The sequence below is a fragment of the Heloderma suspectum genome, chromosome 17, assembly GCF_057233095.1.
Source record: "Heloderma suspectum isolate Gila_16-S chromosome 17, 16-S_ref, whole genome shotgun sequence".
In the NCBI taxonomy this organism is placed as follows: domain Eukaryota; kingdom Metazoa; phylum Chordata; class Lepidosauria; order Squamata; family Helodermatidae; genus Heloderma; species Heloderma suspectum.
Window position 1 is genome coordinate 4,310,592 of NC_139474.1, and position 23,340 is coordinate 4,333,931.

At 49.4% G+C, this 23,340-nt stretch overlaps 1 protein-coding gene across 3 annotated transcripts; it reads left to right on the top strand.

Annotated features, from left to right (window-relative positions):
* The first annotated feature begins 8,077 nt into the window (after window positions 1–8,077).
* On the top strand, window positions 8,078–22,184 carry LOC146334258 (uncharacterized). 3 transcript variants are annotated; one of them, XM_084824657.1, is made up of 4 exons: window positions 8,078–8,585; window positions 10,836–10,999; window positions 12,174–12,316; window positions 14,007–22,184. In XM_084824657.1, exons 1-4 carry the CDS (start codon window positions 8,577–8,579, stop codon window positions 14,096–14,098), a joined length of 408 nt encoding a protein of 135 aa, XP_084680783.1. In that variant the 5' UTR covers window positions 8,078–8,576; the 3' UTR covers window positions 14,099–22,184. The 3 variants fall into 3 exon arrangements, with proteins under 3 accessions (XP_084680783.1, XP_084680784.1, XP_084680782.1); XM_084824658.1 differs by having other exon boundaries at window positions 10,836–10,972; XM_084824656.1 differs by lacking the exon at window positions 12,174–12,316.
* Window positions 22,185–23,340: the final 1,156 nt, after the last annotated feature.

Below are 23,340 nucleotides of genomic sequence, written 5' to 3' on the forward strand. Positions count from 1 at the left end.
GCTCCGGCTGAGACACCATTGGTGGTGAGAACGAGGAGCAGCAGATGCCCTGGCCGACTTGCTCCTGGGCTCTCTGCCCGTCAAGCAAGCAAGTGGCGGCCATGATGAGGAAGAGGAGGAGGAGGCGCAAGAGGGTGACATCTGCAGTGAGAAGCAGACTCAATGAGGGTGCCTTGCGCATGCATGCTCAAAAACATGGGATCTGCATGGAAGCTCTGGTCCCTAATCCCAGAGTTGCGCGAGCTGGCTACCCAGTACTTTTTAACGTTTGTTAATATTGTGAGTTTTAATGAAACGAAACAGACAACCAAAAAGGGGACTTTTTGGTACTGAGGGGAAGGCGTTCTGTGCATTCTCAGGATGGCCATACTGGCTGGGTATTATGGGAGCTGCAGTCCTGGAAGGTGCTGGGTACAGCTGCTAGACACACTCAGCACAGGAGGGGAGGGGAAATCGCACAAGGAAATACACAATCGGCGCAAAAACGGCGGACATCGCCTGCCCTCCTGGAAACACTGCTAGGGCCCGATGTTCAGGCTGTGAGTGCCGATGCCTGTGTAGCCAAAACGGCACCACCATGCAGTGGAGGGAGGCCTTGGCAGGCTTGGGCGAACCCCAAGGTTCGCAGGAGTGCAATAAACAGTTCAGAAAGAAAACCTTAAGAAAGAGGGGGGAACTTCCCAAACAGCGGGATGAGGGCAGAGCGCACTCGGTCATCACCTAATGCCGATAGATGGTTGGGAAATAAAACCCCCAAACTGGGAGGAACGGGGAATGGAGCAGAGTGGCTGGAATCTCGAGTGAGCTGCCTTTCTTGTGTGTTGCCATGGCACGCCATGCAACCCCCCTCTGGCTGCTTGGCCAAAGGGTCTTTTCCCCCCCCGGAATGGGTCCTGAACCCTTGTCACAAAATGGTTGTGTGTCTTCTCTTAAAGGCCCCGCTGTCCAGGGAGCCACGCGGGCGCTTGTTTTCTTTGCGTGTCTTGCTCCAAAACGGTGCTTGTGATCACGGCCGAGCTGGTCCAAACTTACAAAGACCATTTCTCCGCCGTTTCCCCCATCTCGAAACCGACGGTGTGGCTTCGGCTAGATTTGGAGGGATGAGGTGAAATTCTTCTGTGCGGGAGAGAGTTGGAGTGGCTGTCATTTTCTTCCCCCTATAGAAAGCCCTGTTCTGAGGGGCTCTTCGAAATTAGGGGGGTTCAAAATGGCTGCTCCTGAAAGGAAAAGGCTGCCACTTTTGCTGCTGGTGGAGGGGGCCGCCTTTATAGCGGGCAGCTATAGATCTTGAATATCTACAGAACCGATAGCTAAAGAATATCAGCCAGCCGTATCCTCTTCCCCTCCCACCTCGGGTTTCCATCCCCACACCTCAACAGTCAGTCAGCAATCCACTGAACATGCTCAGTCCTCATTGGACTGTTTGGGGTTTTTCCATCTCTTAGGATTTCCCCCCCTAAGCATTTTGATACTTCTGCAAACTGTAAGATTGCCCCAAGCCTGCTAATGAGCTTTTCTAGATGAGACTGTTTAACCCGCTGTTGCTACTTCCGCTGTTGTTGCAGAATTAAGATCGGATCTTTACCCCTTCCCACCTTTCCGCGACATAACCTCTTGGTGGTGCTATTGTGTTATCACGGAATAACGCACATGCACCAGTGGGATTTGTGCTTTTGTTTTGCTTTGGCAAAAACTGGCTCCCCCCCCACCAGCCCCCCCCGAATTGCTTTTGTGAGAAAGAGAAACTGAATGGTGACAACATCATCTAAAGCACCCGTACAACCATAAGTTAACTCCTTTTTTAAAATATATAATAGACATGATATACTGTATATAAAATTCTGGTTTGTGGATGTATAGAAATGTACACACTCATATATATATTTAGAAACGATACTATCTAAAATATAGGTAGTATAAAATATACTAGTGATTGTTGTTGATTTTTTCTCTTTTTTCCTTAATAATTTTCTTCTTTTTCTTTTAATTATTATGAGTATTATGAGTATTATTATTATTATTATTATTATTATTTTGAGACTATGATTATTAATATTCCTGGTTGGTTGATTTTAGCTTTATCATTATATGTTAGCTGAAAAGCATTTTATGGCTAGGGGAAAATTTATAGCCTGTTTCTTTCCTATAAATCTGAGGATATGTTACTGAAATAAGATGGATTACCTAGGCTGTACTGAATTGTAATATTGGCAATGGTATAATCTTTTAAGTGAGTGATACTTAAAGTGTATGTGAAATATGTAACTTTTTTTCTTTTTCTTTTCTCTTAATACTTCTTCTTGTTCCCTTTGTTTCCCTGTTCTTTCACCTTTTGCCTTCTCTTTCCTTTTTATATTTCCTTTTTTGCTTTTCTGGTTGTTGCTGTGTCCTCAAGAATAATGTAATGTTGGAAACTGTAGCTGGTGATTAAGTTGTTGGTATTCTTTATTTCATTTATAAAGATAAAAAGTAGAATATAAATTAAGTAAAAAAATTAATAAATAAAGCACCCGTACAACCATAAGTGAGAAATGACAAGCGCACAATAAAAGTCTCATCTGGAAAAGCTCAATATCTCCTTCTTTTGTGTGCGTGGTGCTATTTCGGCTACACAAGGATCAGCACTCAGAGAATGAGTGCGGTAGTCATATATTTGTGTATTTATAAATATAAATACAGATTTATATTTATATAAATCAGAGATATAAACCAGAGAGCTTCGGCTATTGGGCGGTATAGAAATAAATAAATAAATAAGTTTATTTGTTTGTTTGTTTAAGATATTTCTGCGCCACCTTTAAGGGAAAAACCCTCTCAAGGTGGCTTCGAAAACATAATATAAACACGAGTCCTATTAATAAAACAATAAACGTAACATGCAAAAAACAATCGTTAATAGAAACCAGGTAAAAACGAAAACGGTGTTCAGTAAAATACAAAACTCCAGGAAGTTTTTGGACAACAGTGGCTAAAACCATCTCCGTTCAGCGGCTCATAAAAGCTGTTGTTAAAAAGGGCCAGAGAAAATAAAGGTGTCTGGAGAGGCGTTTCACGACTATGGGGGCACCAGCTCAGCTGCCCAACTTTCCTTACTGGAGAGCGTGCGAGCAGGGCTTCGGCACCTGACCTCAAAATACAGTTGTTCAGTCGTTCAGTCGTGTCCGACTCTTCGTGACCCCATGGACCATAGCACGCCAGGCCTTCCTGTCCTGCGCTCTCTCCCGGAGCGTGCTCAAGTTCATATTCATTGCATCCGTGATGCTATCTAGCCATCTCATCCTCTGCCGTCCCCTTCTCCTTTTGCCTTCAGTCTTTCCCAGCATCAGGGTCTTTTCCAGGGAGTTTTCTCTTCGCATTAGGTGGCCAAAATATTGGAGCTTCAGCTTCATTATCTGTCCTTCCAATGAGCACTCAGGGTTGATTTCCTTTAGGATGGACTGATTGGACCTCCTTGCAGTCCAGGGGACTCGTAAGAGTCTTCTCCAGCACCACAGTTCGAAAGCATCAATTCTTCGGCGCTCAGCCTTCCTTATAGTCTAGCTCTCACAGCCATACATTACTACTGGGAAAACCATAGCTTTGATTAGACGGACCTTTGTCGGCAAGGTGATGTCTCTGCTTCTTACTATGCTGTCTAGGTTTGCCATAGCTTTCCTCCCAAGGAGCAAGCGTCTTTTAATTTCATGGCTACAGTCACCGTCTGCGGTGATCTTGGAGCCCAAGAAAGTAAAATCTGTCACTGCTTCCATTTCTTCCCCTTCTATATGCCAGGAAGTGATAGGGCCAGATGACATGATCTTAGTTTTTTTAATGTTGAGTTTCAAACCAGCTTTTGCACTCTCCTCTTTCACCCTCAACAAGAGGCTCTTTACATCCTCTTCGCTTTCTGCCATTAGGGTGGTATCGTCTGCATATCGGAGGTTGTTGATAATTCTCCCGGCAATCTTAATTCCGACCTCTGATTCATCCAACCCGGCATTTCTCATGATGTACTCTGCATATAAGTTAAATAAGCAGGGCGACAATATACAGCCTTGTCGTACTCCTTTCCCAATTTTGAACCAATCGGTTGTTCCATGTCTGGTTCTTACTGTTGCTTCTTGACCCTCGTACAGGTTTCTCAGGAGACGGGTAAGGTGGTCTGGTACTCCCATCACTTTCAGAATTTGCCACAGTTTGTTGTGATCCACACAATCAAAGGCTTTAGCGTAGTCAATGAAGCAGAAATAGACGTTTTTCTGGAATTCTCTTGCTTTCTCCATGATGCAGCGAATGTTGGCGATTTGATCTCTAGTTCCTCTGCCTCTTCGAAACCCAGCTTGTACTTCCGGTAGTTCTCGGTTCACATACTGCTGAAGCCTAGCTTGTAGGATTTTGAGCATCACCTTGCTGGCATGTGAAATGAGCGCAATGGTGCGGTAGTTTGAACACTCTTTGGCGTTGCCCTTCTTTGGAATTGGAATGTAAACTGACCTTTTCCAGTCTTGTGGCCACTGTTGAGTGTTCCAGATTTGTTGGCATATTGAATGCAGCACTTTAACACCATCATCTTTTAGGATTTTAAATAGCTCGGCTGGAATACTGTCATCTCCGCTAGCTTTGTTGTTACTAATGCTTCCTAAGGCCCACTTGACTTCACTCTCGAGGATGTCCGGCTCAAGTTCAGTGACCGCACTATCATGGCTATCAGGGACATTCAGATCTTTCCTGTATAGTTCTTCTGTGTATTCTTGCCACCTCTTCTTAATCTCATCTGCTTCTGTTAGGTCCCTGCCTTCTTTGTCCTTTATCATGCCCGTCTTTGCACAAAACGTTCCCTTGAGATCTCCAATTTTCTTGAAGAGATCTCTAGTCTTTCTCATTCTGTTGTTTTCCTCGATTTCTTTGCATTGTTCATTTAAGAAGGCCTTCTTGTCTCTCCTTGCTATTCTCTGGAACTCTGCATTCAGTTGGGTATATCTTCCCCTTTCTCCCTTGCTTTTCGCTTCCCTTCTTTCGTGAGCTACTTGTAAAGCCTCATCAGACAGCCACTTGGCTTTCTCGCATTTCTTTTTCTTTGGGACGGATTTCGTTGCTGCCTCCTGAACAATGTTACGGACCTCCGTCCATAGTTCCTCAGGCACTCTGTCTATCAGGTCTAATCCCTGAAATCTATTCCTCACCTCCACTGTATATTTAGAAGGGATATGACTGAGGTCATACCTGAACGGTTTAGTGGTTTTCCCGATGTTCTTCAATTTAAGCCGAAATTTTGCAAGAAGCAGCTCATGATCTGAGCCACAGTCAGCTCCAGGTCTTGTTTTTACTGACTGTATGGAGCTTCTCCATCTTTGGCTGCAAAGGACATAATCAATCTGATTTCGATATTGACCATCTGGTGACGTCCATGTGTAGAGTCGCCTCTTGTGCTGTTGGAAAAGACTGTTTGCTATGATCAGCATGTTCTCTTGGCAAAACTCTATTAGCTTTTGTCCTGCTTCATTTTCATAGAATCATAGAATCATAGAATTTTCACCAGTCAGCTGCTGGGAGTACTCAGGCCACACCCCTCCAATTCAGTTGGAGCTCTCAGAAGCTCCTGGTGAGCTCACAGCCAGTCAGAAGGATAAAGGGCAGCGCCCTGGGCTTCCTGCAACCCACTTACCTCTTAGCCTCTGTCTCCTTTGTCTCCTTTGTCTCTTCAACCACTGCAACTCCCCTGGCCAACTCCTGTTTGCTCCCCCTGTTCGCTCGCTCTGTTCGCTCGCTCTCTGGGAGCTTGCCTGCTTCTGTAGTCCCTGGACCAGCTGGAGCAGCTAATTTTGTACACCAAGGCCATGCCTGCCTGTTATCCCGGTGATTTCTTGACTTCCTACTTTAGCATTCCAATCCCCTATGATGAAGAGGACATCTTTTTTTGGTGTTAGTTCTAGAAGGTGTTGTAGGTCTTCATAGAACCGATCAACCTCAGCTTCTTCGGCCTCAGTGGTTGGGGCATAGACTTGAATTACTGTGATGTTGAATGGTTTGCCTTGGATTCGTACTGAGATCATTCTATCATTTTTAAGATTGTACCCCAGTACTGCTTTTCCCACCCTTTTGTTGACTATGAGTGCTACTCCATTTCTTCTAATGGATTCTTGCCCACAATAGTAGATATGATGGTCACCTGAATTAAATTCGCCCATGCCTGTCCATTTCAGTTCGCTGATTCCCAAGATGTCGATGTTCAATCTTGCCATCTCATGTTTGACCACCTCCAGCTTACCTTGATTCATTGATCTGACATTCCAGGTTCCTAAACAATATTGTTCTTTACAGCATCGGATTTTCTTTTCACCGCCAGACACATCCACAGCTGAGTGTCCTTTCGGGTTTGGCCCAGCCGCTTCACTCTTTCTGGCGCTACTTGGAAATACCCTCTGCTCTTCCCCAGTAGCATATTGGACACCTTCCGACCTGAGGGGCTCATCTTCCGGCGTCATATCTTTTAGCCTTGTGATACGTTCCATGGGGTTTTCTTGGCAAGAATACTGGAGTGGGTTGCCATTTCCTTCTCCAGTGGACCACATTTTGTCAGAACCCTCTGCCATGACCTGTCCGTCTTGGGTGGCCCTGCACGGCATAGCTTATGGCTTCACTGAGTTACGCAAGCCCCTTCGCCACAACAAGGCAGTGATCCATGAACCAACACTTTAAATTGGGTTCAGAAACACACTGGCAGCCAATGTAACTGACACGGTGCCACCTGGCCCCTAGCAGTATCCAGGCAGCCATTTTCTACAGCAACAGAAGTTTCCGTATCGCCTTCAAGGGCAGCCTCATGTAGAGCATTTTATTTATTTATTGCATTTATATCCGGCTTTTTCCCCCCTTCAGGAACCCAAGATGGTTTACATTATCCGTCTCCTCTCCATTTTATCCTCACGACAACAACCCTGTGAGGTGGGCTGGGCTGAGAGCCTGCGACTGGCCCGAAGTCACCCAGTGAGCTTCCATGGCTGACTGGGGACTCGAACCCGGACCTCCCGGCTCCTGATCCAACACTCTCATCACTGCGCCACACTGGTATTAGGGTGCAATCCTGTGCTTGTGTAGATAGAAAAAAAGCTCTACAACTCCTATAGTGCTGGGAGTTCAAGGACTTCTTTCTGTCCAAACGTGCATAGGATTGCACCTTTACAGAGCTATATAGGATGTATAGTATATAGGATGCTGAAGGTGTTGTTGGCCTAAGGCTGAGGTCTCCGACAAGTTGTCCACGGACACCTCTCTTAGCACCCACAAGGTTACCTGCCCCTTTTGATTTTGACTTTATTTCTTAAGATTTTTAAACATTATTACATTTTCATTGGAGGGCTGGCACGCTGCAAAGCAAAGTGCTGTTTTCCAGCATCTTCTTCAATTGGGGTAAAAAAGTGGGTTGTGTGTTTTGGAGCTCAGCCCCCGTCCTGCCCTTGTACCTAGGTTCTCAAGCAAATGACTTTTCTTGTAGTCCCACCCGTTTGACTTCTGGGAAATGAGTGTTCTGTAACCACCGTAGCAGCCATTTTATGAATGGGCAAATCCTCCCCCAGGGCAGCCATTTTGGGAGAGCGCCCACAAAATCCCAAACTGACCCAAAAATAATGGGGACCCTAAGGAGGTCACATGGCTGTTGGAATACACTAGCGGAGAAGGCCTCTACTCCTCCAGTCTGCAGATTAAAGTTGTGTTTTATTCTGTTCCCCATTCTGTCGTTTATAGTCATGCCCGCAATAATTGTGAAGTCTATTATTATTATTTTATTATTATTTATTCCACTTCTATACCGCCCTATAGCCGAAGCTCTTTGGGTGGTTTACAAAAGTTAAACTAGTTTTAAGGTTGCCCTGTTTATTGTCTTGGGAGGAGGGCTCCTAACTTTTAGCAGCTGCGGGATAGGCAGAAACCCAACCGGTGCAGCTCTGCCTGTCATTTCTTCCCCATGCCAGGAAAAAGGTTTCAGCGTATGAACTTCTGCCTGTCTTGAAGCTGTTAAAGGCTCAGGACGAAACCCTGCCTGAGGAAAAATAAAAATAGAAGCAGTAACCCTTGGCTAAGCTCAGGTCCCACCCTGCTGCCTCCAGGAGATAACCAAGCGAAGGAACCTCCCTTCTCCAACAGCCAGCAAGACACCAGCCCAGCACGGCTGTGGCAAGAGCCAGGAGCGAGCGACCTGCCTCTCTGCCTCCTCTGCTCAGCCAGCCAGCCGGTGGAGAGACATGGGATGGTCACAGCTACATTAAAGGGCAGGATCTGTGCCTGTGGTGGGCCATGACTAAAATGAGAGGCGCTGAGGTTCCAGCCCACCTTAGAAGCCCTGCACCATAGATGCTCAGGTGTGCAGGGCCTGGCTGTGGCTGTGCGCTCTCTCTCTCTCTGCCCAAAAGCTTGCTGTGTCTTCACCGGAAAGGGCCACAGAGGGATAAATCTGTTCAGAAAGCAGCCCTCCTTTACCTGGGGGCTAGGGGGGACGCCTCCCAGGAAGGAGGGTAAGCTGGAACCCGGATAGCTCCAACTTTGCAGCTGGGATAGGAAGCCAGGGCCTGGCAGAGAAAGGATCTTCATGTGCACGGATGGAAACGGTAAGTGTGTGTGTGTGTGTGTGTTGGAATTTGCACACCCCACACCGAGAAAAGGAGTGGGGTGGCAAGAGGGTGCCCCTGTACTTTGCATGGGCCTGCGTCTGCCCTGGGTTAAGCGGTTCTTCCCTGAGTCAGATTGGCAAGCTGTCTCACGTTCCGTGGTGGTGTGTAGCTTGGCTCACTTACTGAAGCTGCTTGCAACGACCTGAATAAGTGCTTTTGCTTTGTTGCACCCTGCGTCACCCCCACCCCAATTTCCTACTCCAGAACAGCTGAATTCTTTGTTATAAAGGCCCCCCTCAAGCTCTGTCACTCCCTCCCAACCCCACTTGTGGTATGTCATGCTGCCGCAACGTTTGTAGGGTAAATTAGGGTGCAATCCTATGCATGTTTAGACAGAAAAAAGACCTACAGCTCCCAGTTTTCCCCAGCCAGCTGCTGGCTGGGGAATACTGGGAGGAGTAGGGCTTTTTTTCTGTCTAAACATGCATAGGATTGCATTCTTAATCTACTACTAAATGAATCAACTAAATTAATCTACTGTTATTAGATGGATCCCAGCTTTGCAAGAGCTTGGACAGAGGCCCTTGGTAGTAACAGCCTAGTGTTTGCTGACATGCAACAGCATTTGGCTTGAGGAGGAACGAGTCTGAGCCCTGGGGAAAGGCGAAATGAATGGGCCTTCCTCTGAGTACATGCAGAGTGCACTCCCTGGTCCACTGGATAAACCCACGTGGTCAGGGCGTGTCTCAGAGTAGGGGAGAGAGCTTTTCTAGGGTGGAGAGTGTGAATGTGGGCCCAAGCTTTGATTCCAGCATCTCCTTTGAAAGAAAGAAATGGAATGAACTTCTGCCTGCGTCTTAAAAACTGCCTCCGAGTTCAAGTCGGAGAAGCAGGATCTTGTGCAGAAAAAAAAGGCGATTCCGGAAAAGTTGGAGGGAGAGCCACAACTGTCGGGGTCGGGGGGACACGGGGACACCTCTCCCATGGCCACGGTGAAGAAGCTGAGATCCCATTTCGGCTCAGGCTGTGCCAGAGCTTCCTGGGCAACTGTACTTTGAATCCCCAAAGCACTTATCAAATATTTGCAGCTGGGATAATCATTAACCTGCCTGCGTTTTATGAGCTGGGTGTCCCGACAAGGGGGGGGCGGCTGCCCGAGCGGTTTTCACGCTGCCCGTTCCTTGGGGTGCACAGCAGGCTAGAGGGTCACTGGCTCAGGTGAGCGTCTTTCCGAATGTCCTGTAACCTTTGCTGCTCCCACCTCCTCCCTGCACTGTCCTGGTCCCGGCTTCTCCAGGCCTCCCCTTCCTACTGGTGGCACGACCCCGTGGCTCAGGTTACACCGCCCCACCCTACCTGTGCATCTGCCCGCGGCTGGCTTGGAGGCTGTTTTCCGGGGAGAGAAAGAGCTCTGGCTACGGGGTCCTTCCTTCCTGGCGGCCAGGTGCCCTCTTAATTCAAAGGGTGCAGCTCACTTGTTTGATCTGCGTTACCTGCTTTCAAAGCCATCCCTGGCTGCAGGGGGCAGTTCTGGATTTGTAGAAGGGAGGGCGTTAAGGGGCTCCCATGAACTACAAACCGTGCCCCGTAATTCTCAAAGTCTGCCTGCCATGTTTTGTTTTTATGGACATTTTTTAAAATCCCACCTTCTGTCCTAGGACCTTGGGGGTGGAGGGCTTACATGGGTCTTTCTCTGCCCATTGTATCCTCACAACACCCCTGTGAAGTAGGCCAGGCTGAGACAGAGAGAGAGAGAGAGAGAGAGCGTCTCAAGGTCATCCAGTGAACTTCATGGCTGAGCCGTGGAGATCTGAACCCAGACATCCTGAGTTGCTCCAAGCTGGCGGGTGGTGACTGAGATAAAACTTTGTGTATGGTCAGAAGCCCTTTCCCCTTCCAGCCAGTTTTCAGGTGAAGGAGAAAAATGGCCCAGTTCAGAGCCCAGCTGAGCCTGCAAGGACTTTGGAGGTCAACCAGGGACCAGCCTCCGTTTGGCAACAAACATAACGTTGTCAGCACCATAGGGTTTGGGTTGTTGGGTTTTTCCACCGGTAGCGGTGAAGTCTGTGCCGATCCTGTCCTGGGGCAGCCCTCCGATCACGTGGCGCCCCGGCTCCGTTTGGGCCTCTTTCCCCCGCATGCCCTGGCTAGACCACGTCCCCACAAATGCTCCAAGGAGCAGGTGATATTTATGGTGGGGAGAAAGGTCTTCTTTGTTTATGGGCTGTTCTTTTTGCACACCTTCAGGTGCTTGGAAGAGCTGGATGTCCCAGGGCACGTCGCCGAGATAATGGAGAGATGGAGAAGGTGGACACCAGAGGGGGGATGGGAAGGGGGTCCCGTCCTCAGCCAGCGCCCCCAGCCGCCTTAGCAGCGAGTGAAAGGTGCTCACGACCCCTGAGCGAGGATGGGTGAGCACTCTGGGGAACCCCACCGCACTCCCCTTGGCAACAGAGCTCTCCCCCGCCCCGCCCCTGGGCTCCCGTGTCAAGCTAACAGGATCCAGGAGACTGCAGGAGGGCCCAAAGCGACCCCAACCAGCGGTCGGCTAACAACATGAAGCTGGGGGCGAGGCGGTGGCTGTGGCACCGGAACAGAAAGCAGAGATCCCCCAAGAGGTGGCAGCAACGTTGTCTCCTCAGGGCAGGCTCTGGAATGAGGCGCACGGACCATGGGGAGGGGAAATGTGGCAGGATCCACATGGGGAGGGGTTTGTCTGGATTCCTTTGGATTTATCCACTGATCTTAAAACAGTTGCCTTCCTCCTCAAGGATTGGGCGAGCAGCAGTAGGTCGAGTTCAAGCCTTGCTGGTTGTTTTCCATTTTGCCTTTTCATGGAAGCCCACGTGCTCACGGTTTTCCGTTTTGCCTTTGCACGGAAGCCCACGTGCTCACGGTTTTCCGTTTTGCCTTTGCACGGAAGCCCACGTGCTTAACAATGGCCTCATGCAGCTGGCAAGTCCAGAGTCCCTTAATTCCACCTCTTTATTGCAGGGCTATTAGCGGTACTCAGGGCGGACGCCAAGTGAGCTGGACAAAGTTCTCTTGCAATGCCCAGGGGCTAAAGAGATGCCCCAGCTTTGCTGGACTAACTGCCTAGCTTGCTGGTTTCCTGGGATGGAGAAGGAATCGGTGTGAATCTGGGCTTGACTTGGGTGCAAAGGTCCGCAAACATTTTGGCTCAGTGAGCACATTAGGAATTTTGAGAGAGTGTTCTGGGTGCTCTCACAAAATGGCTGCCATGGTGGTGCTTGCCCATTCACAAAATGGCTGCCACAGAGGGCATGGCCGGTCACCAAACACTCATTTTCCCAGAAGGCAAGCTGGTTAAGCTAAAAGAAAAGTAATTTGCCCAAGCACCTAAGGACAAGGCAGAGGTGGGGGTCTGAGCTCCAAAACACAGCACCACGAACCCAAATAAAGACGGTGCTGAAGGGCAGCCCACTGTTTTGCAGCATGCCAACCACCCATTAAAATTATTATTAAAAATTAGTAATTTTAAAGCGTTTTATAAATAAAATACAGTTCAGGGGAGGGAGCCCGGTGGGTGCCGAGAGGTTTCAAGGGGCGCATTGCTGCCCACAGGCACTACGCTGGAGACCTCAGACGTCGGGACGAGAGGGTTCCGCTTCAAGAAACGGAGCATGAGGAATGGACCATTGCAGCCCGCTCTGCTGGAAGAACGAAGGAAGCTGCTTCATCCCTAGCCATGGCATTAGTCCCCCTAGGCAAGTCTTGTGTATTCCAGCTGCCATCAGCTTCCCAGCATCTCACAAAAACCAGAAGGGAAGCACCAGAACAAAACGGAATGCGAAAAGGGGACTTAGGGGGCTTCTTGTGCAGAAAGCTATGGCAGAAAGCTCCAGCTCTAAAATGGGCAACTCTTCCAGCAAGGGAGCTTCTGAATCTGACGGCTCAGAGATTCACCCGGGAAGTTGCCTTCTACCAAGTCAAACCTTCCGTCCGTCTAGCTTAGAGCTTTTCTACGCTGACAGCAGCTCCATAGGGTTTCAGACAGGGGCTTTCCCCAGACCCACCCGGGGACGCTGGGGATCGAACCTGGGACCTTGAGGCAAAGCGGTGCTCTGCCGCTGAGCTATGCTCCTTTCCCTTGAATTGAGCTTTCCAATCCATTCCCTTAGCTAGAAACATTGCAGGGGGCGAGGTAAGGACAGGGAGTTCCATCACAGCATATAGCCATCAGGGCTAGGAGCTGTTATATCCAGTACCAGAGGCAGCGAGCCTACGTACACCATTTGCTGGGGAACATGGGCGGGAGGGTGCTGTTGCACTCACATCCTGCTTGTGGGTCCCTGGTCGACAGCTGGTTGGCCGCTGTGTGAACAGAATGCTGGACTGGATGGACCCTGGGTCTGATCCAGCAGGGCCTTCTGGTGTGCTTAGAAGTCAAGGTGAACCTGCAAAAAACCAAATACAAGTTTGATATGTTGATTTCGGGTGCAATCCTATGCATGTTTAGACGGAACAAAGTCCTACAATTCCCAGTACGCTGGCAATTGTAGGACTTTCTTCTGTCTAAATATGCATAGGATTGCTCCCTTATTAATGCTATTTAATTCATGGGTAGGAGGGCTGGCGTATTCCTACAGGGGCTAGGCCTCCTCAGGCCCCCGGTGGGTGGCTCTCTGGTCCAATCTCCTCCCCACCCCCACCTCCCAGGCTCTCCTTCACTGTTCAGAACCAATTTGACAAAATAAGTAGAAACCGTGACAGTGTTTACCCAGACAATTTGAACAGGGTCAACAGCTTAATCTGAACCAGGGTTTAGCACCTAACAGTTTTTTCAATGCCAGGAAGGACTGTGGCTCTTTTTTTAAAGTGCTACTTGTCCCAGAATAGACTCTTCTGTAGCTCTGTCTGAGAAAGAATTTGGAGTTGGAGCTTCCATGCCTAAAACCAACACTCTATCCTCTGGCCCAGACTGGCAGAAGCGATGGGTGGATTGCAGATTGTGCAGACTTTAGGAGCTTTTCTACACGAAGCTGTTAATCGGCTGTTAATCTGCTTTATCTACTTTCAGTTTCTGTGCAGAATTGAGCTCTGAGCACTACATAAGGAACATTTCCTTTCCTGCTTTTTTCCTACGTAACCTCTAGGTGGCACTGTGGTATAGCAGAATAGTGCAGATACACAAAAGGAAATTGCGCTTTCTTTTGCTTCCACAATTAAATGCTGCATTATCCCTGCTCTAAAGAAAACCCCACTGAAAGTGCTGGTTAGACACCAAAGTAAAACTGAAGGGCCACGATGTCATCTAAAGAACATGTAAACAACTCTGAGTACGGAGTGATGAGTGCACGATAAACGCCTTGTGTAGAAAAGCCCTAGGAGACTGGAACGCTTTGGAAAATGTCCTTGTAAAGAGAATTAACTAACCATGGTTCCTACTTTCCCCAGGTTGCATGTCTTCAGCATGCATGCGCAAACCTCAGTGGGTCATGCCCAGACAAAGGCCAAAGATGGAAGAGACAGCCAAGAGAGAACTCTAGAAGACCCTCTCCGACTGGAAGGATGTGTGGGGTTCCTGCCCAGAGTGGGGGGGTGCCTATCAGCTGTAACAGCAACTCCATGTGGAAGTTATCAAGCCATTCCAGTGGAGGGGCTGTTATTTTCGATGGGCACTCAAAAGGCATCTGGTGCCACATGGGACTCTGGGAGAGCAGGACAATGAGGGAGATCTTGACCCAAGCAGTGTAGACCTGTGACCAGGGTGCACGCAACAGAGCGAGGCAGCGCGTGAGAACACATTTCAGGGGGCTTCAGCATGACCAGCCTTTTTGCAGCTGGGGAGAGCAATCCTGTGGCCCTTAGACAGCATCTGGGGGCCATAGCGAGTTCGGATTCCTGGATCCGAGTGTCAGGAGCGCCCTGGCAGCCTCTTTCAGTACACGCCAATAGCCAACTCAAGACACAGAGGAAAGGATTCTTTTCAAGGCTTTAATCCTATTACAACTTAATGACTCTTTCAGATGCTAATCACCAGCGACTAAGCAAGGAACAGCAGAGTAGCCTAAGCTCCAGGTTAGGCAGTTGGTCCCCGTTTGAAGGAGAACCACGGGAAGACCCAGAACTTATAGGCTAGGGAGAGATCCTCCCTCTTTCCCTTGGGTCCACGGCTGCGCCTCCTTTTCGCGCCCCCCATCGGTCGTCGCTCCCTGCATCTGCATCAAGCATCCAGCAAGCCCCCCTCCCGCACTCTCTCACTGTCCGGGTCACTATCTTTCTCAGGAATGCCGGCAGGAGGAATCTCTGCCAGCTGCTGTGCCTGTGAGGGATGAGCTGGCTCCTCTCCCACGGATTGCTGATCCTCCTCAGAATCAGAACTGCTCTGGGGTTCTATTGGCTCAGTTTCCACCCTGACATCGAGCTTGGAGACAGTGCTCAGACTTTGGAGCTAGGAGTCTGAGCTCCCTGCGCCATCCCCCTCACAGCTGGTGTGGAGAGAACCACGTCAGCTGCCTCTCTGAGGTTGCAAAAGCAGCCTCGGGGGTGAGAAGGGGGCGGCTCTCTGGGCGGGGAGGGGAGGGGACTGGGGAAGCAGGACTATGAGCTATCCCTGCCCTGCCCTGCCCTGCCCTGCCCTCTCCTCCTCCTTTGCAGAGCCCTAAACGCCCATCTAGCGAGAATGCCGCCTCCGAGTTCAGAGGCTGACGGGCATCCGGATTCAATTGCACCCTCAGTCTGAGCCTTGTTAGTCATGGTGCAGGATCCTAACCCGTTCTAGCAGCCATTCCAAAAGGGGAGGGTTAATTTGCTTCCTATCCTGAACTTTTCAGGTTTAGGATCACAACCACATCCCAATGCATTCCAGTGGCCGCTAGAACGGGCAGGACTTATTTTGTTTGGCCTTTTGTCGAGGGTCCTGAAGCCCACTGCATCAGCAACCACACACCCTGCGATGGATGCTTTCCAGTGGCCATTTTGAAAGAACCAGTGTCTTTCGGTGGCCATTCTCTATGGTTCCTCGTAGTACAAATCGGGAAATACTTAATTTAAATAGAAATACAGTCACGCTCTCTGGAGTTGGGGAGACTTGTGACCCAGGTGAGGCGCATGACTGCTGCTCTGTGTTGGATTCCTGCACTGAGCAGGGGGTTGGACTCGATGGCCTTGTAGGCCCCTTCCAGCCCTACTATTCTATGATTCTATGCTACCTGAAGCTGGGTATTTTTACGGCCTTTGCTCTGCTCTCCCTTCTCAGAGTTCTTGATCTTTGGACTGGACTTGGACTGAACAGCCTTTCAAACGGAGGACACCTCCGAAGTAGGAAACATGTCCTTCAATGGGCAAAGTCTCCCCGGCGTCTCAGGTAGAGACGGCCCTTTTCTATTCCCTGCTTCCTGATAGACATATTTTTTAAATTGGGGGTGCCGGGAATTGAGACTGGTGCCTTCTGTGTGCAAGCGAGGTGCTCTATTCCTGAGTTGTGCCTGGATGAGGGTTCTGGAGGCCTCTTCGCCAGCATGACTCATTCAGTGCTGCACGGCTAATTGGCAAGGCTAGGAAGAGAAATGCCTCCCCGCACGGCATGAAACCGCCTTTGGCCCTCTGCGAAGGGATGGCCTGTCTCACCGTTTCAAATTGTTCCGAGAGCTTCCACAAGCTCTGTGGACAGAGGCGATCCAGCGGAGATTGTTTACTTGGACTTCCAGAAGGCTTTCAACAAAGCCTGTCACCAAAGACAAGCTTAGCAGTCATGGAATGACGGGAGGGGTCCTCTTGCAGACCGGTCACTGGTTAAAGCACAGGAAGCAGAGAGTAAGAATAAATAGTAAATTCTCGCAATGGAGGATGTAAAAAGTGGGGTCTCTCAAGGACCTCTACTGGACTTTATCAAAAGCCTTTGGAAAGTCCGAGTAAACAACGTCCGGTTAGCTACTGATCCCCAGGCATAAAGAAGTCCAAGTCTACATTTGAGTTACTACACACCAGGGAGTCTAACAGACTAATTTAGCGAGGGAGAAAAATCCATGTCATTCTTACCATCGTTCAACAGTTGGGACTCTGCATCCCGTAACGATCTACCGCATATCATCTCAGAATCTCCCAGTAGACCCTGCTCTGCCTTCTGGCCACCCGTGGTCTATAGGAACTGAGAGCAGCTCTCTGGGGCTGAGACAGGAGTCATTCCCAGTCTGACTTGGAGATGCCAGGCCCCGAAGCAGGGGCCTTTTGCATACAAAATATGGCTTCCACCCCTGAGCTACAGCCCCTCTGGCCATGAAAAGCATGGAGATAGAAACAGTGGTCCAGCTAGGTAATTTTAGACCCCTGGGCTTAACGCACCCCCTCACACACCCCTTTTAGATCAGAGCTCCTCAACACAGCACCATGGCGCCCCCAGAGCCTCCAGTGATGCCCACGAAGCTCTCCCCTCCATGCCCCCTTCACAAAAATTACTTGAAGAAAAGCCTTGGAAAATGTTTGGGCAATCTTCTCCCTCTCCCTTTCTAGCCTCTAGCCTCGCTCTTTCTCTACCCCTTTGTCTTGCTGTTTCCCCCTCCCAGCCTCTAGCTTCACTGTTGCTCTCTCCACCTCTCTACCTCGCTGTTTCTCCTCCTCCCAGTCTCTAGCCTCACTCTTTCTCTACCCCTTTGCCTTGCTGTTTCCCCCTCCCAGCCTCTAGCTTCACTATTTCTCTCTCCACCTCTTTACCTCGCTGTTTCTCCTCCTCCCAGCCTCTAGCCTTGCTCTTTCTTTCCTCTCTACCCCATTGCCTTTTATTTCCCTCTCCCTCCTAGCCTCACTGTTTCTCTCCCCCGCCCCTTTTAGCTCACTTTTGACTAGCCAGGCCCCCCACAGCAGCCATTATGTGACTAGCCACATCCTCCATGGCAGCCATTTTGTGGTGGTGCCCACAGCAGTTTCTCAAATTCCTAAATATTCCCACAGGCCCCAAAAGGTTGGGGACCCCTGCTTTAGATGGCCATGCTTATAACTTCAGTTGTGAGATGCACAACTAACCATTATCTTCTCCCCCATGCACAGCCAATCCGTGCTTTACAACCGCTTCTACATGCCTGATACATTAGAGCAAAAACCCAACCAACCGCGAAACACAAAGCGGGTTGCCAACCCTGATTTGAAAAACCATACACACACAACAAGCCTGAGCATGCACAGTTTTGCATTTTAAACTCACTTCAGTCCCAGCACCAAACAGACTTTTGTGTCAGGGTGGACACTGAGCCCATAGAATCCCAGAGTAGTTCTGATTCTGAGGAAGAGGAGCTGCTCCTGGGAGAGGAGCGCGCTCATCCTTCCCAGGGCCAACAGCTGATGGAGATTCCTCCCACCGGCATTCCTAGCTTAGATAGCGGTCCTGGGAGTGACAGAGCGCGGGAAGCAGACTTGCTGGACGCGCGACACCGACGCAGAGAGCGGCGCCAAATGGAGGGTGCAGAAAGGAGGCGTAGTGCCCAGTTGGCACGCAAACAACGCTGCGCCCAGAGGATCCAAGGGAAAAGGGGAGGGACTCTCCCTAGTCCTTAAGTTCAGGGGTCTGCCAGTAATTCCCTTTCAAACGGGGACCAACTGTTCCAACGTAGGGCATAGGTACTCTGCTGCTCATATCTAGTTGCTAACGGTGGAGTTGTTAAGTTGTAAAAGAGGAATAAAGCTTTGAAAGGAATCCCTTTGTCTGTGTCTGGACTTGGCTACTGGATTAGACTGAGAGAGCCCTCCAAGGAGCCCTTGACATTTTGCTTCTATTGCCCTGATGCTAAACACATCGACACGGGAATGAGCACTGATTCGTTGTTGAAAAGGATAATCTATTTCCAATGTAAAAATAATAAAATGAGCATCTGTAACTCTGCACATGCCCAGCTGGCTACTCACTGACTATCATTTAGAAGAGAAAGGAGGAGGAAGGATACTGCAGTGACTTGTATCAGTACTGGTCAATGCCTATGCTGGTCCAGTTTCTGACGAGCAGGCCGTTTGCCTCTGCCCCCATCGTCTTCTGCTCTCTGGGTGGTTGTCTGGGGCCTCCAGGGCTGTGGGGGCTCTGGGACTTTGGCCCCACTTGATGGGAGGGGGCAGTAATAAGGCGTCACGGCTGTTGCCAGTCCACACAAGGGGGACTTGCTCAGTGGTCCACATTCAGCCAGGAAGGCGTGACGATGGTGGCGGCTGAATGACGTCTTCTGGTCTCGGACAGAAGCCAATCGAGGGCTCACAGCTATGACCTATGAACTGACAGCCAGTTCTCCTGCTGTATCCTGGCTGTCAGTTTTGTAGGGCACAAGTATGTTCACCTCCATGCCCCCCTGACCCCAACCACCACCAAGGAAGAGCCCTGGGTCTGGGAAGCAAGGGGTTACAGGGAAGGAAGGAGGGGCAGTTCTGATCAGGTCTGGAGGGCGGGTTGGGGGATAACTAGCTTAAAGCAGTCAGTGTGGTTTAAGGCTAGAGAAAGGGTGCTGAACTTCAGGCCCGGGGGGGTCAATTCCAGCCCTCCTGCACTCCCCAGTTAGCCACACACCCTTTCCCCCGAACACTAATCTTTTTTCTGGCTAGCTTTCCCCCCATTCTAAAAGTTTGAAATGCCTCTCCGAAGGCTTCATTACCGGCACGAAGAGCTTTCAGCTACAATCGGCGGGGTTGGGTTTTCTGGCTCCACCCCTTTTTCCTTTGGCCCGCCTATCACTGGAATGCGGCCCCCAAGAGCTTCAAAATCAAACATGGAGCTTGGGCTGAAAGAGGTTATGCATCCCTGGGTTAAGCATTGGGGAGATGTGAGTTCCAATGCGCACTTGGCCATGAAGCTCACTGGGTGACCTTGGGCCAGGCACCGTCTCTCATCCCAACCTACCTCGCAGGGTTGTTGTGAGGATAAAATCAGGTGCATGAGGAGGGAACCCTATATGCCTTGGGGTGTCACAAATAAATAACCCAGGGAAATATGTGTGGCTGTCCAGGCTAGTAAATAAAACCTTCCACACATTTTTTCCAAAGTCAAATCTGTAATTTGGTTTTAAACATCACTTTTAAGGGACCACTTTTGAAAAACAACAATATGTTAAGTCAGGGGAGCAGAACCGGAATGGGGCGGGGGGGGGATTGCCCCCCACCAGGCCCTCCATGGGCCAGACAACATCAGAATGCATCCTGAGCTGTTGGCTTTCTCCATGCTGAGAGAGGAGTGTGTTGTCCCCGTGCAGGCAGTGCATGGAAACACTCAGCCTGCATCTCAATTGGAATGTTTTGAGTGTCAGCTGGAAAAGAAAAACAGAAAACAGAGGGAAGGGGTGTGAATTGGCTAGCTTGAACCCCTAACAACTTATAGTATCCTGGAGGAAGGCATAGCTAGCTTGCTGGAACCCTGAGTAGGAGCTCCACTGTTAGTGGGGATGTACTGCAACATTTTGTCACAGGTCTCGCTTGCAAGTTGTCCCATCCAAATTTTTAATCTTTGGCTTTTAAAGAATTGCTGTTCGGTTTTAAAGTTTTTTTTGCACGTTTTACTATGTCTATTTATGATTTTTGTTTTCTGAATTGTTTGTAAGCTGCCTTGGCTGCTGGTTCCAGAAAGGTGGTATAGAAATGCAATAAATAAATAGAATAAATAAACGCCAGGATGTTTTGTCCATCCTTCATCACAACGATGGCTCAGAAGCTGACACGGCGTTGCCTCTTGGGGCTATTGTTCTCTTGGGCTCCCTCACCCCCGATCTTTTCAGCCATTCCGTATGCATCCTTTCGCACCTCCAGCTTTGCTCACTTGCAGCCAGCCCAGCCCCAATCCACGAGGTGGCGCTTTTACCTTTCCTTGACTAAAGAAGAGCGTGGTCTCCTTTTATTCCAAGAGAGCCTTGTGCGCACGTGCGCCTGGTAAATGCTTGTTCTAGTTTGTCGTTTTGTCTTTTTTCTCTGCTAGCTGCCTTTCTAACGGGAGGCAGCAATATCAAAATAACCCCATCAACATCTCCCTTCTCCAGAGCATTTAATAACAGTGCCGGGTCAAAGAGCACCCCGACGTTGTACACGTGATTCTTGATGAGGAGCGTAACTCCCTCCAGGACAGGCTGAGCTCCGAACGCCAGGCCCAGGCCAACGGTACTTCCGTTTCACTTAGGTTAAGTTACATGCGCGCGATCAGCCACACAGCGGGAGGAAGCAGTGCATGCCCATGACAACGCCTCCCTGCCGGCTGTTCCGTGCTTTCATAGAAGCTGTGGGATCATACCGACAGCCCCTGGCCCATCCCTGGAAGGGGCCGTTCTCTGCCTTGCAATTCGGCTGAGCTCCTTGCACATCACAAGGATGGTGGGAGCTAACCGCACCCGTCAGCTGAGTGCACACAGCTGTGCACTTATGCGCAGGGACGGTCAGGTTCAGAAGAGGGCTGAAGACCAAGAGGGAACGTTTTATCATTTATGGTGGACCTGTAAAAAAGCTAAAACATTTTGGAAACGAATACAGTATTTAGCTCAAAGAATATTAAAGACTACTATAGAACTGAAGCCAGAAACTTTTTTATTGGGACTAACAGATAAACACGTAAAAGAAGAAGGGGGGAACCATCTTTCTCTGCGTGACAACGGCTGCAAGGTTATTGTATGCACAAAAGTGGGAGAAGGAAACAATACCAACTGTGAGCGAGCGGATCATGAAAATGATGGAGCTGGCAGAGATGGCAGAACTTACTATTATAATTAAAGAAGGGTCAACAACTAAATTTATGTTAGATTGGAAACCTTTTATAGAATTTGTACAAGAAATAGAGAAAAATTATATCTATGTATATGGATTTTGAACTCTGAGATGGTTAATTCTCTTTTTTCTGTTAAAATTAGGAGAGAAATGACATAATGTCTGTGAACTCAATGTATGATATGCAACTAAGATAAGAACTAGAGAATAATAATAAGCATTTGTTGTGTAAGGGGAGCCAAAGGTAGATATCTTACAATCTTAAGGATATTTTAGTGTATGTGTCTTGTTGCGTTTCTGTGGTTGTTGTGTTTTGTTTTTCTTTAAAAAATTTTTTTAAAAAATTATTATATCATAGATTCAGAAGAAGGAAGGACTACTGGGCGCATTTCCCTCTGTTTTTGTGGGTTGTGGGGTGAGGGACTTACACAACAAAGGAAAGGGGAGCATTGACCAGCAATCAGGACTCCTGGGTTCTCTCTCTGGCTCTGGGAGAGGTGTGGGTTGTGGTGCAGGGAGGTGATTTTAGACCCTGGACTTAATGCGCAATGCTTTGCATGTTTAGACAGAAAAAAGTCCTACAACACCCAGTATGCCCCAGCATACTGTCTAAGCATGCATACAATTGCACCCTTATGATCTTATGGCGGGGCCCTTTAGACAGCCAAGTGTTCAGTCGTGAAGCACACCACTCATATTTATTTTCTCCCTTCCCCACCATTCCATGCTTCACAACGGCGTCTGCTTTTCTGACACGTTAGAGCAACAACAGCAAGAAAACCTGTTTGCCAACCCTGAAATTTATTTTGTAAAAAATAAATACTCTACGCATGTGCAATTTCACGTGTTGAACTTACTTAAATCCTAGTAGTATCATGGCTACAGGAATAAAATACAGCTTGCTTCTGCTGCCCTGATTTACTGCGGAATAAGCATTATTGTGTTGTAGAAAAGGAGAATATATTTTAAAAGCAGAAATAAAGAAGTAATCAAACGGGCATCTGTAACCATGTACATGCCCAGTCAGATTTTCCCCAACTCTAATATATTTTAAAATAAGGAAGGAGGCTGTGGTGAACAGCCTCAGGCTTGGTGGGTCCCAGGTGCTGATATAGGGTCTTTTTGCCACTCCCCCCATCACCTGCCACTCTCTGGATGGTAATTTGGAGAACCCTGGGCTGCGTGGGCTCTTGAATTCAGCCCCGAGATCCAGCCAGGGCTGGCCCTCCCATGAGGCAAGGTGAGGCACCCGCATTCAGCCCTGAGATCCAGCCAGGGCCGGCCCTCCCATGAAGCAGGGTGAGGCACCCGCATCAGGCGGTAGAGTGGGAGGAGTGGCAAAATGTGCCCCACCAGGAGGGCCTGCCACCACCACTGCTGCCTCACTGCCTCCAGCGGGTGCTCTGGAGAGCCCCGCCAGCCGCTCTCTCACAGTGGCATTCCCTGCAGTGAGAGAGAGTCCGCCTTCCCTTTCTTCGCCTCATTGCGCAGAGCGCTGTGTGGCTGGAAGAAGTAGCTGTGGGACTCTTGCAAGAGCTTGCCGGGTCTCCCGAGAGCCCTGCAGCCGCTTGTTCCGGCCATGCAGCTCTCCAGGCGACGAGGCAAGCAGAGGGTGAGCAAAGGTAAATGGCTGCGGGTCAGGGGAACAGGGCGTGGGGGTGATGCGGCAGCAGCAAGGTCTAATGCAGTGGCGGCAGCGTGTGTTCTCTCACACCTCGGGTGGCAAGTGAGCTTGTGCCAGGGCTGGGTGCAGCCGTAGCTGTATCACTGAGCGCCGGGTGAAAGGCCCAGCTTCTGAGGCCCGACTGCCGCTCTTTCTCTCCCTGCCCACTCAAGCGGCCTCCATTGTTTGGGGACTTGTTGTGGCAAGAGCTGCTGTCAACAGGAAAGGTTCCCAACAGCTGCTTCCTTCCCTGACATCATGAGATGGGGTGTTTGGATGGATGAGCCATTGCTCAGAAGAGAAGGTGTTCCTTCTCTTTGGCAAGTGGCCTTCTCTGGCTGCCTGGGGAAGCTGAGGTCCTGGCTCTGTCCAAAGGGCCTCCAGATCCTTCTGGGCCCCCCTTGCAAGTGG